This window comes from Bombus fervidus, chromosome 18 (genome assembly GCF_041682495.2).
Source record: "Bombus fervidus isolate BK054 chromosome 18, iyBomFerv1, whole genome shotgun sequence".
Classification (NCBI taxonomy): Eukaryota; Metazoa; Arthropoda; class Insecta; order Hymenoptera; family Apidae; genus Bombus; species Bombus fervidus.
The window spans coordinates 5499644-5518669 of record NC_091534.1 but is presented as its reverse complement, the minus strand read 5'-3'; the positions used below and the strand labels follow the sequence as shown (position 1 = coordinate 5518669).

The following is a 19026-nucleotide window of genomic DNA, read 5'->3' as shown; positions in this document are numbered from 1 at the left end:
CATCATTTTATAGACATGTAGTTTGTACTATTAATTTTTTAATCGCGGGTCATCTTGACCGTACACGGTAGGAATAGGTATACATGAAGTGTCGGAAGGTTTAGTATTAAATGATTAAATGCTCTTAATAATTCTCGTTATAAGTATGCATTTATTTCGCTTTGCGTTATTGAATTTTATTAATTCTAATATTTTTAATATTGCCGTAACTGTTACATTCTTTAAAATATAAACGTCTTCTAATAAAAAGTATAAAAATCTCTTTCGTCTCTGATATAATTTACGCGGATTTAAATACGGATTTAAAAACGAACTAAACTACAACAGTTTTGAACAATATTGATTCATAAGTTTATGTCCGAATTCAATCTTTTTAAAAAGATCCGTACATATAACCGGCTTCAATGTTTAATCTAAAGTTTTACATTCGTTGTTATTTTTTCGTTCATCTGACTTTAGGGAAATTCTTATATTATCGGATTAATTAATTTGTCAATTACCGTTAATATAAGAATGTTTACGAAAGTTGCATGAACGAAAAAAATAACGTTAAATGTACAATTTTAAATTAAATTTTGAACACGATCATTTGATCGTGCATGGTGTTAATTTACTTTTAACCATGGACGAGATATATTACAATACGATATTGTTGATACGATACTACAGCTGACACATATCGCGATTATGGTACAATATCGTTCATAGTCATACTACGTCATGGACGAGATATCTTGTGCATTTGCTAATTATAACAAAACTTGTAATTACAAAAAACAGTGTCACGGGACATCTTAACGACGTTGTAGTACGAATATTGTGTCGGGGATAACACCTTCCGTAACAATATACAAACGGTATTGTGTCGCGAATAAGCTGTTCGTATCATCGCGCGAATGGTATCGTGTCGCTATATATGTCGTCCATGGTTACGAACTCTGGGGAAATAGACGCTCAACTGAAGTTAACGCACAAAAGAATCTATAGAATTAAAGATCTGCCCTGCTTCGTCGTAATTTAGCATATATAAGAACCTATGTATTTAAGCTTAAAATTGGGTATCTGCCCTATTTGGTTGTACACTATCATAAAAAAGAACCTGTTGGGTTTCACTCTACGGAAATCTATTTAATCGTACTATTTCTCGAAAGTTTTTACCTAGACTTCCCTCAATTTAGACGTCACAGTTTGTCTGCGATGCAATCGTTAGCCGTTCAATAGAATCCTCGTTGTCAGCATATTTTAACGGTAATCTTGTATAGTCTGGCATTGCTATATTAACAAATAATTCCTTTTCTTCTTCTTATTTTATCTCTCCTTCATCCGCTTGTTGCTATTGTTGGTTGCGCTAGTAGCTGCATTGATTTCGTCCTTTTTGCTCTTTTTTCCTGATCAGCTGTTTTTCGATTACAGGATATCTCTTTTGTACATCTTCCTTTTCTCTTTTATTTTGTGATAAATTTGTTGGTGATTCGGATACAGTATGCTTTTTCTTCTATTCGTATTTTTTGCATGATTTTGTTTGAAGATTTCCAGTAAAAAATAATCAGCACAGCTATCCATGCTTCTTAAAGTAGCGCTGGCATAATATTTTAGGAAGAGATTGCCTGTTAAAAGAATAGTACATATAAATTATAAGCGAAAGTAAAATAGATAAAATGAGTAAAGCACATTGATGTCAAGATACAAGTTATCTCTTCTTATATTAAAATTGCCTGACTGAGAGGAAACCTAACCTCAATCTCGTATAGTACTTTATTCGACATTTACTTCCATTTGAGAAAAAAAATTACGATATATTTACATTTTAGATAAACATCGAAGATATTAGTTATTGGAAAAAGGAAATTGAGCTGTGTGAGGAACAGAACCGGACTCTCTTGCTTGCTGGAAAGTTTCGTGTCGTGCAGGGACGTAAAATCATTGGATGAAATCTTGGGGGACACAGTTTTTCAGGATCGTGCCCTCCTTATTGTGACGTCTTTCGTTTACGTTGAAACTTACAATAGTTAGTCAATTTTAACAAATTTTATCGTGGTTCGTGTCATTTTATTTACGAAAATATCACGGACACGTCGATGAAAGTTTAAACGTTTAATAGTTAAATGAAAGTTTCATAAAAGTGGGTCAATAATATGAAAGTTTTATTATCGTATTGTTGCCTGGTCGATATTCGGTTCTGGATCGAGTAATACTACCGGCCACTATATCTATAGTCAGTAGTAGTTTTATAATGAAGTAAAGGTATGTTATTGTTTGTTGTAAATCCTCGGATATCGTCAAAATGCTAAAATGTTGCTACTTTGAATATATTTTGATCGAAGAATTGGCTAAAATTCGTCTGCAGGCACGATTCTTTCTCAACTGTTATTGCGTTTTTTGATAATACAGGAAACATTTTGTAGTTGTACTAAAATAGGGATCCAAGTGTTGCGATAATAGAGATACATAAACTATTCTATATGTAGAAACTGAGATCCTAGACGCGTCGAACGTAAAAAGGGACAATGCGAGTGGAAGAGAAGGAGGGACTGAGAATCAACAAATATGAAAGGCTCGTGATAAGCTGGGACCTTCAATTCAAAATTTAAATTTTCTTATTCTTGATATGTGATGAAACTTTTACCAGCACGTTGTTTACATTTTTATAATTAAAATGAAATGAAACACTATATATAGTTCGGAGCATATTTGCTAACTCATTTTAATCGCAAAGATCTCACAATATTTATCGTAATTATTCTGAGCACAATATGTGTTTAAATAAATAATGAAATTTACTGTTTACATGGCTATCACGTAAAAGAAAGTTATGCAGTAAGCTGAAAGTACCAAATTTAAAAAAATCAGTTCTGCCTTGCATTTGAGCTAAGCGGACGCGTGAATCAGTGCCTCCGTAAGTGCGACAAGTGGGGAAAACAAAGTGACTCAAGTCATAACCAATCGCTAAATAAGCAAAACAATGCAACAAATAACACCAATTAGAATACTAAACAACGGCGAATGATATGTTATAAACAGAGCAAAAATATAACAAACCCAAACCAACCAACAAACGAAGAACACGATTGCTCAGTTATAAAGGAAAGAGAAATGAAAACTACACAAATGAATGACGAGAGGAGTAACATCAACATCGATCTATCACACCAGAATGAAAGCTGGAAGGTTGTAACTCCTAGCAAAATACGAAAAATAACATCAAACACAAATGCTAGGAGGGCTGTAGAAACAGAAAGGCAACAATGGCTTCAAGAAATTCCTCTCCAAAACTCCTTCAGCGCACTGCCACAAGAGAAGGAACCAGACCCAACTGAAAAACCAAAAACACACAAGGCCAAACCACCAACAATCTATATAGATGCCCAGATAATAGACCCCCTCATCGAACTGCTAAACATCACGGTAGGCAAAGAAATCTACAACATAAAACAATTAAAACTGGACCAGGCAAAAGTGCTAACCAACACCCCAGAAACCTACAGAAAAGTGGTAAAAGTGCTAAAAGAAAAAAACGCCGGATACCACACATACCAGCTTAAAACTGATAAAAGTTACAGAAGATTACACCCAAAGACAGATACAAGTAACATATGTGAGAAACTAGCCAAAATCGGACACCAGGTAAAATCAATAAATAACATAACCAGACACGACACTAAACAACCACTACCGCTATTTCTAATAGAACTTGAACCTAAAAACAACAACAACAAGGAAATTTTCGAAATTAAAAAAGTTCTAAACAACAACTATCCCACACAACAGGACAGCGCAGAAACTGAGACATCAACAAACGTACAGCACGTAATGAATATCAACATTAAAAGCGATTTAGTAGTAAAAGCACTAATGTTACGCCAACATTTTCTTGGAACACATCGACGAAATTTTAACACTGTCACGTTATGAAAACAATGAATGGAAAATAAATAAAATTTATCCGATACCTTCTAAACAAAACTCTGTATTCATTGCGCCTGTAATAGAAATTGACTTGATACTAACCAACTAAGAACAATACACCTTTGCCGATAGTCACTACTTAGACAAATATTGTAAACGAATAGCAATCATCCACATTTGTAAAAGAACTCAACCGAGTCGCAATAGGATGAATTCACCTGAATACGGGTCAGAATTAATTAATAATCAATGGACAGTCAAAACTTGCCCGACTGCTGTCTTCAAATTGGAAGGATCGACGTTCGTACCTTTGCAGACAGCAAACCATTATATTATTATTCCTACGAAAAATGTACAAATGTGAACTTTTCGAATGTCTACGCCGATCACTTCTCATAAATGTATGTATCAAAATACTCTGCCCTACCGCTCGCGTAAACAGGATCGATCAAACATCAACAGCACCAAGGACGGTTACTTACCAAAACATTGCAGAAGATGAAAATAGCGGGATCATTCAAATCAGGTGACCCACCAGAGCCATACGCTTCAACGGAGCAAAGCGAATCTAAGAAGGGGGGAATGTCACACACTCAAGAAGATCACCTGCTCAAGAAGGGCCGTTCGCTCAGTAACCGGATAGACCGAACACCCTGCATGCCACAGCTATTGAAACAATAACTAAAAAGGCCCCTCCAAAAGGAGTAGACCCTCGGTAGAAGGACCTTTCTAAATTAGCGCTCGAACAGTCTGTTCTAACATTCCGAACCACGCTATTGTAACGCTAGAAACCGTCACTCTGTTGGATTTCTATAATAAATTTTATTGTCGCATACGAAGTTCAATTTTCTTTGCCCTATTCGTGAAAGAATCATTTCGTTCGAACCGCGACGCGAGGAGATTACCGGCGATCCGTTAATTTCGCGATTTCTCGTGTCTCCGATGTGTCACGGTCAACGTTTGGTCATGTTTTCACATCGTGGATCTAGCGACTTGTATCTAAAATTAGGCGTATTATATTATCATAAAATACATATTACATATAAATGTTATATATGATGTATATTATATTATAATATGTATTATATCCTATTATATTATCATATTATATATTAATAAAATATGATATATAATATATATTATATATTATATTATAATATAATACGTCTTTATATTATATTATTGTATAGTATATATTATATACTACATACAATGTAGTAATAATAATAATATTAAATATTAAATATTATAATAATACAATAAATGATATATAATTATACAGGGGATTTCCTGCTTCTCCGGCAAGATCGTAGGAGCATGATTTACAAGTGAATATAAGAAAAAAATAATATAAACATAATATCCTAATAATACATGTATCCTAACAACAGTATGCACATAATTTCAGGTAGAGAACTAGCGGACGGTATTAATCTACATTGTCTCTGGTCTCGCCAGACAATTTCAAAATTAGATTGTGAAGAAATGTTGGAGAACGTAACATTTGATTTCAACAAAATCCAAAGAATTCAAGCTAAACTATAAAATCACGATAAAAATTTAACGATTGACTGGTTAGCTGTTGCGAGCTTTTTGAAAACTTTGAAGAGTACCTACAATTAGAGGCAAAGTGTAAGCGACGACGAGTATACTCATCAAAAACAGAGCATGTGTGTAATAATATAAAATTAAACTGTAACGCAACAACCGTTTTATTTTTTAATTTTATTACTAATAGTGCTCATCATAACACAAAATATTGCACCACTTCTTCATGACGAGTATACTTGTAAAAAACAGCTACCTGGTTAGGAACTGATGTTACAATACTGTTTATTGCGCAGCAACCCAAAATGAAAGTTCTTCTTTATTTGATCCCATTCAGTTGAGCAAATTTAATGATAAATTATATGTCCTTTTAAATGCTTAGTTACGCGAAGAACGAGACCTGCTTACAATCCGTGAAAGTAGCTGATAATATTACGAATAACCAGGCAATAAGTAAGTATGATTGCAACAGCAAGCATAAGACACCAACGGAATGCGATTCTTCTGATGATGACTTGACTGCTTTCTGTATTTTATCGCGTAATTCATCGATTTACGATCATCTTTCATACAGAAACTTTTTCATTTTGATATTCAATATCTTGACATATTACAATCGTTCATACAATTCTAATTATTTTTAATCATCTTTATATTACGTATTTCAACTGCTTTTACACGGTAATAAATATTTAATACGAAGCTGAATAAGAATGAGTACTAAAGCGGTAGAGGTATACTTGAAAGCGATGTAGGGCCACTTTTGTTGTGGGGCTCCTAGCTACGATGGTTCAGTATTATGTTTGAAAACGATGCTTTGCGAGTTCGACTCTCGGCTTGGTGGATATATTTGCACAAAGGATGGAAGACTCTACATTTCTCATAAAACGGAGCCGAAATATTTGGCATCAATAATATGCAAAGGCAAAAGGGTAGTCTTTGCGTATTTAAGCACCAAGGTCCGACGATCACTCGCAGAAATATCTTCAAACACCACCACCCGATGTTCGTGGAGGTTTTAGCCGGTAAGAATCCGGCACTACCTTCTGCTACATGTGTTTCTAGCCCCACCACATGTTAATGAAGAAGGTGTCTATGAAGATTTCCTCCACGTTAAAAAAAAAAAAAAAAATTTTTTTTGTAGTATGAAAGGAGATACGTTTAGCACTCCCCTAGCTAAGAATGGAACACATATATAATTAATAAAGCTCTGTCGCCTTTGGGCGGCACTTGCCAGATATTTTTTTTTTACGAAGCTGTTCGCACCTTTTGCGAGCAAGTTACGCTCGTAAAGAAGCGGGCAGAGAGGGAGAAAGAGAAAAACTCACACCCTTGTCGAGTAACGCGGCGCAGGGTGATGGCGGTCAGGCAACCCACGTTCGCTCCACCTCGCCCCCTCGGACCATGATAACCAGCGTGGGTGGTGATTGGGACAATGCCCCCCCCCCTCCTAGCGTCAGATTAATCAACTAGGAAACTTATAGGATCGTCTCACTAAATCATCTTACGAAAGAACAATGGACAGACTTCAATCGCGCCACCTGGGGCCACGAGCGTGAAAAACTGTTGTAAACAAACGATGTAAATGTTCGCGACTATTATCATTTTACGTTTTACGTTTACATTTAACATGATGTCATACACGTCATTCGTGTAATCACTCGTGTAATATTTAGTAATAATTCGTGCAATAAATCGTATAATCCAACAGCTGGAATATTAACACTAAGCTTAGCAGGCCTGGTGAAATAACCGGTTTCAAAGTTTATTTAAAAATTGCATATTCGTTGTTATTTCTTTTGATCGTCTAACTTTATGAAAATTCTTGTATTCTTAATAATTCTTATATAATAATTCTTGTATTATTTTCTAGGTTTACAGTCATTTCGATTGCGTGGAATCTGATATGATAAAATATAATGTAATATAATAAAATACACCACATATGTAGGAAGCTTCGAGACTAGAAAGTTTCGAAGGAGATGAATTTCGATAAATGTCTGTCTCAGAATTACTAAAACAAACCATCAAAAACACTGAAATGTTAACAAAAATGATAAGAGAACAAAATGCAGTCCTCAGACAGCAAACGCAACAAATCACAACCATGTTGCAACTACTTACAAACATAATAAGCAAAAAATAAAAATGGACATGGTTGAAATAGTAGCCTGGAACTCTAACGGCCTACAACAAAGGGCCCTGGAAACTAAAACATTCCTGTATCACAACAACATCGATATATTACTCGTGTCAGAAACGCACTTCACCACAAAAAGCTACGTAAAAATACCTTACTACACTATATGCGACACCAAGCATCCCTCAGGAAAAGCACACGGAGGGACCGCAATAATAATAAGAAACGATATCAAGCACTACCTACACAGCCAAGTTAGTAAGGAATATTTACAAGCAACCACCGTTACTGTACAATCTAGCAGCAACCATTTACAGCTGTTAGCGGTATATGTACCACCGAGACACAAAATTACACACAAATGTGGGAAGAGTACTTTCAACAATTAGGCGACAAGTATATCGCAGCGGAAGACTACAACTCCAAGCACACACTATGGGGATCAAGGATCACTACACCACGAGGTAGAGTCGTGGTAAAATACATTTAAAAAAAATAACCTCAATTTATTATCCACAGGAAGACCGACATACTGGCCGACAGACCTGAGCAAAATCCCTGACCTACTTGATTTTGCAGTTACAAAGGGTCTAAATGGAAATAAAGTAAATATAGCACCCAGCCTCGAGCTTAGCTCCGACCATACACCCATAATAATTACATACAGAAATAAGCCAATACTTTACAACAACTCAGAGACACTATGCAATAAATCCGCCAAATGGCAAACATTCAAAGAAATAATCGAGAGCAAAATCAACTGCAACATCCCATTGAAAACACCTGAACACATCGAACAAGCAGTAACAACATTTACAGAAACAATACAAGAAACAGCAAGAGCAACCATTATACCTGAATCAACCATTAGACAAACAAAAATAATTCCGTCAGACATCCTCGAAAAAATTAGAGAAAAAACAAATGCGAAAGCAAAATGGCAAAAACATAGAACAAAAGAAAACAAAAAACACCTAAACAAACTTGCAAAGGAAATAAAAAACAAAATAAAAGAACACAACAACAACGAGTTCACAAAGTTCATAGAGTCACTATCTGCACACGAGAACTACAACTACTCACTATGGAAAGCCACAAAAAAAATAAAGAAGACACTAAAACTAGTTCCAGCAATCGGAAAAGCAGACAACATAAGGGCAAGAAGCAACGAAGAGCAAGCTGAAGAATTTTCCAACCACCTATGCAACACATTTACACCACATAACATCAATAACAGCAACCTCAATTGTCATACGGACGAGGATGCGCTAACCACTAGTTCAGCAACTGACAAGCAATACACCATACCTACAACAACAGCACAAGAAATTAGAAACATAATCGAAGAAACAAAAAGCAACAAAACACTAGGAATCGATCTAATCAATGGTAAAATCTTGAAAAACCCTCCTCCAAAAGCGATACGACTAATAACCATAATTTACAATGCAATACTAAGAATCCGATACTATCCTAAACCATGGAAAATAGCAGAGATCATAATGTTACCTAAACCAAGCAAAGACTCACACCAAACATCATCCTATAAACCAATTTCACTACTTCCCGTGCTCTCCAAAATACTAGAAAAAGTAATATACGCCCGATTAAAAACAATAATAGACAAGGAAAAACTAATACCAGACCAACAATTCTGATTCAGAAACAAACATTCCACTATAGAGCAAGTGCACTGGCTCGTCAATGAAATAATACCAGCACTAGAAAACAAACAATACTGTACAGCCCTCTTTATGGACATAGAGAAAGCATTTGACAAAATAAACCACGAAGGACTACTACAAACAATCAAGAAACAATTTCCGGAGCAAATATACCAATTAATAAAATCATATCTAAGCAGCAGAACCTTCGTAATAAAAATCAAAGACGCATACTCCGAAGTCAAAGACATTAAGGCAGGGGTTCCGCAAAGAAACGTCTTAGGACCAATACTATACACACTATACACGGCCAACATACCAACAAGTACCAATAGCAAAATACTGACATTCGCGGACGACACAGCTGTACCAGTTAGGCACACTAACCCTGTAACAGCAGTCACAATATTACAAAAACATATCACAAAAATAGAAAAGTGGATATAAGCTAAACAAATTAAAGATAACCCTAATAAATGCAACCACATCACATTCACACTGCGAAAACAGATACAACCAACCATCTTCCTGAACGGCACGCAAATAATACAAACAAGGCAAGTCAAATGCCTAGGACTCCACATAGATACACAATTCACATGGAAACAGCATATCAAATCAATTATAGACAAAATACAGACAGCAAGGAGACAAACGCACTGGCTAACAAGTCAAAAATCCAAATTAAGCACAGGAAACAAATTTAAAATATACAAAACAATCATAAAACCAATCTGGACGTACGGAATTCCACTATGGAGAACAGCAGCAATGAGTCATGTAAGTAAAATTGAGACAATACAAGCTAAAATTCTTAGAACGATAGTAAACTCCCCATGGTACGTTAGAAACGAGGACATTCGGAAAGACCTGGGAATACCAACGGTCAAGGAAGAGATTAGTAGACTTGCAAGAAGGTACAGAGAAAGAATAGCAACGCACTCGAACCGGCTAGCAGCGGAAACGATCAACGCAGCAAGCATTGAAAGAAGATTCAAAAGGAAACACCCAACAGCTCTCACAAAGGATATAAACTAGCAAACACGAAAATGGTATCCCGCTGGGGGTAGCCAGCCACATCCTATATTTTTATTTTTATTTTCTTTTTACTCACTAAGATATAATATTTTACCAAATGTCCTTCTGGACAAAATGTAAAAAAAAAAAACAAATCAATAAAAAAAAAAACTTTAAAAACGCAAGACTTTTGAACCATTGGATTCTTATATTAGAAACATTCATATGTCGTCTCTTTTCTCTGTTTATATGAGTGCAATCAGAAAATGTGAAAAAGGATAAGAAGGATGGTGGCCAGTAACGAGAATTAACCGAGAAAATACTGGTCTCTAATGTGCTAATTTAGAACATTAACGGATACAAAACACACGTATGCACAGTACAGATACTTTGTACTTACCAACTTTTCAAATTAATTCTTTATGAAGGGGTTGTCTTCTTTCGGAAAGTGATACAGACAATATTTTCGATGTCGACTGTTGTTACTTTCGATGTAGACGTATATATTTTCTCTCCGAACCATTCTATGCAATTTTATAACATAAAAGCCTGAATTGAACTATCGACGATTACGCAAGATTCGGCGAATATGAGGGTAAACAACGGTGAAAATCTGATAAAGGATATAAAAGTAGAAAAAATTAAGTAAGACATAAATAGCTCTATATACGGTAGTAGTATATGTTCTATATAAGACAAACATTTGGTTCGGTTATGTCCGGTAGACGACAAACGAATAAATGTGCCTAATATTTGTTATTGCCAAGATTCGTTAGAAGTTCCGAGATAAGAATGGGGGTTCCAAGCGAATTGGAATGTTTGCAAATTCATTGGATGAGAAAGGCTTGATTGAAGAAGTTGGTAAACACTCGCGTCTATTGGTTATCCTAAGATAGCAATTGACCAATTCAACTAGCCTTCAAAACACCTAAAGTCGGCAAAAATTGCGGGTGGCAATATTTTTACAAAAAAAGTCGCTATTTTATATTCGAAAAATTTTTAATTTCATACTTTTGAAATCTTAATAATAAAATTTGTTTTATAGCATTGTCTGTCAGAAGACAAACGCTATCCCACCATCGTCTACCATTCCCATGGTACAGAAAACCTGCTGATTGTGAGATTATAACCAATCAAATCCGATAGTCGATTCCTCCCTAAATTATGTTATCGTTTGTCTATTGCTTTCCCTTGAAAAGGAGCAACATGCCGTGTGGTCGAACACAGAGCCGTTAGAGAACCGTTTGTCTTCATCTTCGCTAGTAAACAGCTCACAGACAGTTAGTAAATATGCTACAGTCGCTCGATGATGTCTTTAATCAAGTTCGGAAAGCAGAAGGTTACGAATTCAATGTTTATTTTTTTTTATATAAATCCATCGATTATTCTGCCAAGGATAGTTTAATCAAAATGAAATCTTTTGCATGTTGTAAAGAATTGTTCAAACAAAAGGAAACCCTACCACACACCTACTACTCCATCCTGAAATCTCACCTAACATATATACAATTCATGGTAAAACACTTAGATGCTATAACCTCAACATTTCCAATGGAAGCTGGTATACACCAAGGGATCGTCCTCGGATATCTACACTGCAGACTTACCAAATTCGACAGATATAAATAACCACAGCGACATTTGTTGTCGATACAGCCTTATTAGCCTCGCACTCAGACTCGACAATTGCCTCCTCTACTCTCCAGCGAGGCCTTGACTCTATGGCACAGTGGTTCCACAAATGGCGCATCAAAGTCAACGAAAACAAATCTAGCCATATAACTTTCACGCTACGAAAACAAGCTTGCCCACAGGTGACGATAAACAACATACCTATTGCATATAAAGAGTCAGTCAGATATCTGGGCATGACTCTGGACAGAATATTGACATGGAAACAACATTTCTTAGATAAATTCAAACAACTCAAAGCAAAATTAAAAAAATTCTACTGACTCATCGACCGACGTTGCAACTTAAATACGCCAAGTAAAATTACACTACACAAAGCCATATTAAAACCTGTTTGGACCTATGGTATCCAACTATGGGGAACAGCAAGTAATTCCAACATAGAAATTCTCCAACGATTCCAATCGAAAACCCTAAGATCCCTAATAGATGCACTTTGGTACGTCACCAACGAAACGATACATCACGACCTCAAGATACCAACAGTCAAAGAAGAAACATCAAAATTCAGCAATAGACATAGCACAAGAGTCAACAACCACCAAAACCCTGTAATTACTCAACTACTCGACACGTCGGAACAGATCCGCAGGCTAAGAAGATATTACACCTTAGACCTAAGCACTAGATTCAACTAGAATCAAACATATTATGAACACTTATTAATCATGTCATAGTACCACGTCAGATGAATTTGCTTACAATTCTGTAATGAGAATTGATTGTAAAATAAACGCAAAGAAAATAAAAGCAAAAGAAAAATGATGTAAAGAATTGGGGGTTGTAAAGTTTCCTGTATTCTATATATCATTCTACGATGTATCAATCTTCTACATCTGTTACGCCGTATGAAGCGGCCAACAAGTCAGCCCTTGTTACCTGACTGTCAACGGCCCTCATACCGTTATTCTGACCTTCTACAGACCCAAGGACCCACCATATACTATAACGATAGTTTAATGTCTAACGTATATAGATGGGTCAATCGGTCTGCACTAAAATTACGCTACGTAGAGTCCCAAAAAGTACTTTACGTTTACAGCGGACTATTCACCACTACCTGGAATTTATTACGTGCTGGTAACAATCACGAATAAAACAGGTATCTGCCATACGGAAAGAGCGGATGTGTATACAAAGAACAAAGGGACTTCATCCCAAAAATCAATATCATCCACTAACTAAGACAGTAGAAAGTCTCCCACTCCTGAGATGGCGAAAGAACGAACTGTGAGTCGAGTCTAGGCCAGTCTGTGCCACACATTTCCCGGGTTCCTTTGGCTCTTCAAGCCCTCGCCACAGTCAAGTCAACTGTTCGTACGACAATCGGGCGTTCATCCTAACTCCACGTTCCGTCTAAGTAATCAAATTCACCGACTTCGCTTGTGTATGAGAGTGTGTATCCGTGCAAATTAGAAATAAATATATATATTAATAAAACTGTAGACTACAGTTTTATTCCAACTGAACTACCCCTATTATCCTAAAAGAAATACGGGGATCGACCTGCTCGTGGTGTCGATTGATACAATCGTAACGGGAATTTACGACTCCCGTTGACGCGCCTCCTCGCGAACGCGTCTCCCCGCGACTGGCCGAATTTACAACATCGAACATCGATACCTGAATCAATCGGAATGAATCTTTTTGCATTTTGTTAAGATGATTCTTGAATGCCATTTGAAAAAATGTTTGTTTTCTTAGCCGGAATAAATACTCGGTAAACAACAAATTTTTCACGAGCCTTATAGAAACAAATTTTACGCAGATTTAGTCCATCGTCTACCGCAGACAACCAAATACATATGTAGCACAAAGAAATACAACATGGCCTGAGTTATCTCTCTTAGTTAAAAATGTTCCAGCTAAACATCTGTACCTAATTTCAATTGTCATACGTTTTTATTTATTTAACTACTGTCAATTATGAGTTTATTAATTTTCGTTTTACTTTTGTAGTACGTCTTCACGGATGTGTGCGTTGTTTTTTGTACCTTGTTTCTAACTCTTATGTCGTGGATTTGCATAAAAAGATTAGGTCAGTGCTTACGCAACACAACGGTTCATATCAAATACATCAACTGTATCATTTTTCAAAAGAAGACTATTCGTAAAAAATTTCAAAAGCTGGTAAGTACAAGGTGGTCTTACTTTCCATACGTGTGTTTTGTATTTTTCGACGTGCTACATTTGCAAATTAGCATATTAACATCCGGTATTTTCTCAGGACTCATACGAATAGAGAATAGGGACAATATATAAATGTTTTTAACTTAGAGATCCATCGGTTCAAAAGTTTCACGTATTTAAAGTTGGGTACTTTAGCCTACTGTATGGTTTATTTTAATGTGATAACAACTCTGACAGCAAATATTATTGTTTATTGAAACGCATATTGTGTTCAGAATATCGCTTTGCTGCAGATGAAACACATGTGTTGCAGTACAACAGTACGTTTGTAAAACTTCCCAGTCTTTAAAAATAGTTTTAGAAAACGACAATTATTTATGGACAAGGACAACCTAACGGCGCGGAATTTTTTGGAATTAGCATTCTTTTTCCTTTTCTTAAACTCTGCGTGCATTGTTATGTTATTGCCTGCGAATCATGAATTGGACATCCCCGTCACCTCAGGGCCTATATCTACATAATATGTACGGAACATAGAGGTTCGTCTTACTGCCTCTTAGAGACATACATTCGCCAATTCATTCACATGTATTTATCCATCCTATTAAACCAAGAATGAGCCAGTTGAAAATTAACAAAGTCGACGTACATCCGCGAGGTACCATGCTATCATGTAATGGGAAGCGCAAGAACTCGTTCGAAGATCGATGCGAAGGGTGGAAAGAATTGGTCCCACGCATTCCAAGTAGATCGACATTCATTGTATCAGCAACTAATGGTAAAAATGAGACTAGTTTGTAAAATTCGGAATAGTTCATTGGGACATTTATAAATTCTCAAGCATAATTTGAAAATAAACTGATTTCAGTATAATAATTTTTATTTGTTTACACTTCATGTTTAACTTTTGTCATTAATTTATCGTCGATCTTAGTCATTAGCATTGCCTCTATATATGCTTATAACGAACAATAGAAAAAATAGAAGTATTACTGTTACGATCGTTCGCGGAGAGACGCTGTCGCGAGGAAAACGCGTCAGCGAGAGGCGTAAATTCTCGCTGCGATTCGGTTAATCGACGCCGCGAAAGAGTCGTTCCCCTTGTTTCGATTAGGATAACAGGGGTGGTTAAACTGAAATCAACGCTGTGTTAACAGACTAATATGACATATAATCTTCAACAATGGATTACACAATATTCTGAGCGTCACAAGTATTTGACGATGAGTACAGTTAATGCGTTACAGAAGTATGACCCGACTTGACGATATCTCCCGATGAGATAGTTAGAATTTACGAAACGGATTGATTTGAGGGTAGAACCGTGGTAGACTAGTTGACTGTTCTGACGACGAAAACGGACTACCCTGAGGGTAGAACCGTGTTAGACTTGTTGATTGTTCGGACGACGAAGACGGACTACACTGAGAGTGACGATGCTGTGTCAGAGGAGAGTTAGGAAAGGGTGTGTCTAGCGCACGGGATCATCCGATTTGTTGATGACAGTTTTTGGCCAGGAAAGTGAGGGTAATAGACATTGTTTCTATTGGCTATTACGATTGTTGGTGGACTAGGAGGGGCCTTACCGCCCTCGATAGAAAGTTGGTGGTGGGAAGCATCGTACGTGTGAAAAAGAACTAATTTTAAAGTGTTTCCGGACGCAAACCAGAGATCTTAGAAAACGCCTTCGTAGAAAAGATCTTTGTTCGATCTGAATAACTCTAGTTGGAATTTTCTAAGATTTATGATCGGTCCTTGAGATTCTTAAGGGTACGCAATAAGGATGTGCAGACATATGGTTGCTATCCCGCTCGCGATGCGAGACCCGGTCCAGGTAGAGAGTCGGCCGACGTAACAATTACGTTATTATTAACATTAAACCTACCGGCGCGGATAAATTGTCCGCTCTCGGAACTTCTGCACAAATTTAACCATATTTATGGTTTACCATAACGCGTCATAATTTCTGACGATTCCTAAAACATGCACACAATATATTTTTCGGTATTTAATTTTAGTTTGCTCTTTTGTTTCCTGAGAAATATTTGTACTTCTTTTTGCCTATAATGAACGGTCACTTTGACCGCAGGACAAAATATGTTAGTTATTCTTAAAATATATACAATCAGTACAAAGAAAAGGCTATCTCAAGGTCAGGTGACAAACAAAATCAGTAATAACAGATAATAACTGCTGTTACACCTGTAATCTTGTCATAAATCAATCCATCCCTCGATCAACATAGCTACCAGCTTTCAAGGCGTGTCAATCAGGCCCATAATAATTCTATGGAACCGCCACAAAATTTAGCATTTTCTACAGTCCATTGTGACAAACATTTTAAAAGTCGAGAAGTTTCTTAGGGTTACTGCTCATTGCTATAAAACACCGGAAAAGCTTTCCCAACTCCACCCTTGAGTTACCGTTGGTGGAGTACGGACAATACTCATCAGTATCTTGGTGTAAATATCGCCGTCACAGATCAAATTCTTACTCGCTATTGTCTTTTCGACTAAAATACATTTCGGTTTGTTATTCAATTAGTCGACATCTAAACTTGTTATCTCCAAAACTCAGACAGAAAGCATCTCAGAGCTTCTTGTGCAAAGTTGTTAGAAAGGGAAAAGTAAAGTATATCAAATTTGACACTGATTTTGTATTCCGTACATGGTATTATTCTGTGATAAATATTTAGCCTAGAAAAGTCAAGATTTAAAAAAGAATTTAAAAAAAGAAATAACGAACGTATAACAATAGTGTTCAGTGTACGATGAACGAGAAACATCATTCATAATATTTTTAGGGATATACCAATTGGCATATAATGAAAGGAAAAGTAAAGGCGGCATTTTATCTTGTTATTGAACACCGTATAAGGGATCATATAATAAAATGTACGGAAGAAGTAGCATTTAGATTATTGGAAACTAAGAGGGAGTTAGATGCAACTGAACTAGATGCATTTATTGTTCTGCTACATGCCCGCATTGTATATCAGTCAAAAAATTTAAATGTCTCGTATTTGTGGAATAAAATTTAGAGACCTGCATTTTTTCGAAAACAATGGGCAGGAATGACTTTGCTGAAATTATGAGGTTTATACGATTTGATAAGAAGAGCGAAAGAAACCAACGTTTGCGAATCTATAAATTTGCAACGGTATCAACAGTATGGGCCAATTTACAGAGAATTCACAGGATTATTCTAAACCTAGTGCATACACTTCTTTTACATAAAGAATCAGAAGTTTAAATTCATTGCTACAAATAAATTGTCAAGTAAAAAATTGTAAAGGTTACAAAATTATAAAAATTTGTTTAAGTCGCGGAAAATATTTATGCGAAAATGAAATCTGATAGTAAGATAATTTGTAATAAATGCAGCGAAGTTGAATAAGATATATCTCTATATAAATAAAAGTGTAATCCTGTTTAAGTCAATAACTGAAATTAAACAAAAGTGAATTTGGACGAAATTTTATGAATGGTGATCATTTTATAGATATGTAGTTTGTACTATTAATTTTTTAATCACAGGTCATCTTGACCGCACACGATAGGAGTAGGTATACACGAAGTGTCAGTTGGTTTAGTGTTAAATGATTAAATGCTGTTAATAATTCTCGTTATAATCATGCATTTATTTCGCTTTACATTATTGAATTTTATTAATTCTTATATTTTTAATATCGCGGTAACTGTTACATTCTTTAAAATATAAACGTCTTCTTATAAAAAGTATAATAATCTCTATTTCGTCTCTGATATAATTTGCGCGGATTTAAATACGGATTTAAGAACGAACTAAACTACAACAATTTTGTACAATATTGATTTATAAGTTTTTGTCCCATTTCAATCTTTTTAAAACTATCTGTTCAAATAACCGGGTTCAATGTTTAATTTAAAGTTTTACATTCGTTGTTATTTATTTGTTCATCTCACTTTAAGTAAATTATTATATTATCGGATTAATTAATTTCTCAATTTCCGTTAATATAAGAATATTTGCAAACGTTACATGAACGAAAAAAATAACGTTAAATGTACAATTTTTAATTAAATTTTGAACACGGTCACTTGATCGTGCGGGATGTTAATTTACATTTAACCATGGACAAGATATATTACAATACGATATTGTTAATATGATACTACAGCTGACTCATTTCGCTATTATGGTACAATATCGTTCATAGTCATACTACGTCATGGACGAGATATCTTGTGCATTTGCTAATTATAACAAAAATTATAATTACAAAAAACAGAGTCCCGGGACATCTTAACGACGTTGTCGTACGAATATTGTGTCAGGGATAACACATTCCCTAACAATATACAAACGGTATTGTGTCGCGAATAAGCTGTTCGTATCATCGCGCGAATGGTATCGTTTCACTATATATGTCGTCCATGGTTACGAACTCTGGGGAAATAGAAGCTCAACTGAAGTTAACGCACAAAAGAATCTATAGAATTAAAGATCTCCCCTGCTTTGTCGTAATTTAGCATATATAAGAGCCTATGTATTTAAGCTTAAAATTAGGTATCTGCCCTATTTGGTTGTACACTATCATAAAAAAGAACCTGTTTGTTTTTACTCTACCGAAATATATTAAATCGTACTATTTCTCGAAAGTTTTTCCCTAGACTTTCGTCAATTTAGACGTCACAGTTTGTCTGCGATTCAATTATTAGCCGTTCAATAAAATCCTCGTTGTCAGCATATTTTAACGGTAATCTTGTATAGTCTAGCATTATTATATTAACAAATAATTCCTTTTCTTCTTATTTTATCCCCCTTCATCAACACCTTGCTATTGTTGTTGGCGCTAGTAGTTGCATTGATGTCGTCCATCTTCCTCTTGCTCTTTTTACCTGATCAGCTGTTTTTCGATTAGCAGATATCTCTTTTGTACATCTTCCT

General features: G+C 35.7%; 1 protein-coding gene and 1 non-coding gene across 2 annotated transcripts; both read left to right on the top strand.

The window, feature by feature from the left end:
* The first annotated feature begins 2764 nt into the window (after nt 1-2764).
* LOC141445940 (uncharacterized) lies at nt 2765-3921 on the top strand. Its single transcript, XM_074112164.1, has 2 exons — nt 2765-3624; nt 3689-3921. Exons 1-2 carry the CDS (start codon nt 3004-3006, stop codon nt 3743-3745), a joined length of 678 nt encoding a protein of 225 aa, XP_073968265.1. The 5' UTR covers nt 2765-3003; the 3' UTR covers nt 3746-3921.
* A 2671-nt stretch (nt 3922-6592) lies between these two features.
* LOC139996783 (U6atac minor spliceosomal RNA) lies at nt 6593-6703 on the top strand. The gene has a single exon (XR_011802362.1). It is a non-coding gene; the product is annotated as a U6atac minor spliceosomal RNA (small nuclear RNA).
* The last annotated feature ends 12323 nt before the right edge of the window (nt 6704-19026 follow it).

Coding starts and splice junctions, on each gene's coding strand:
- LOC141445940 (XM_074112164.1), top strand. CDS start 3,004: ATGATATGTTATAAACAGAGCAAAAATATAACAAACCCAAACCAACCA. Junction 3,625..3,688: donor TAGCCAAAATCGGACACCAG/GTAAAATCAATA, acceptor TATTTCTAATAG/AACTTGAACCTAAAAACAAC.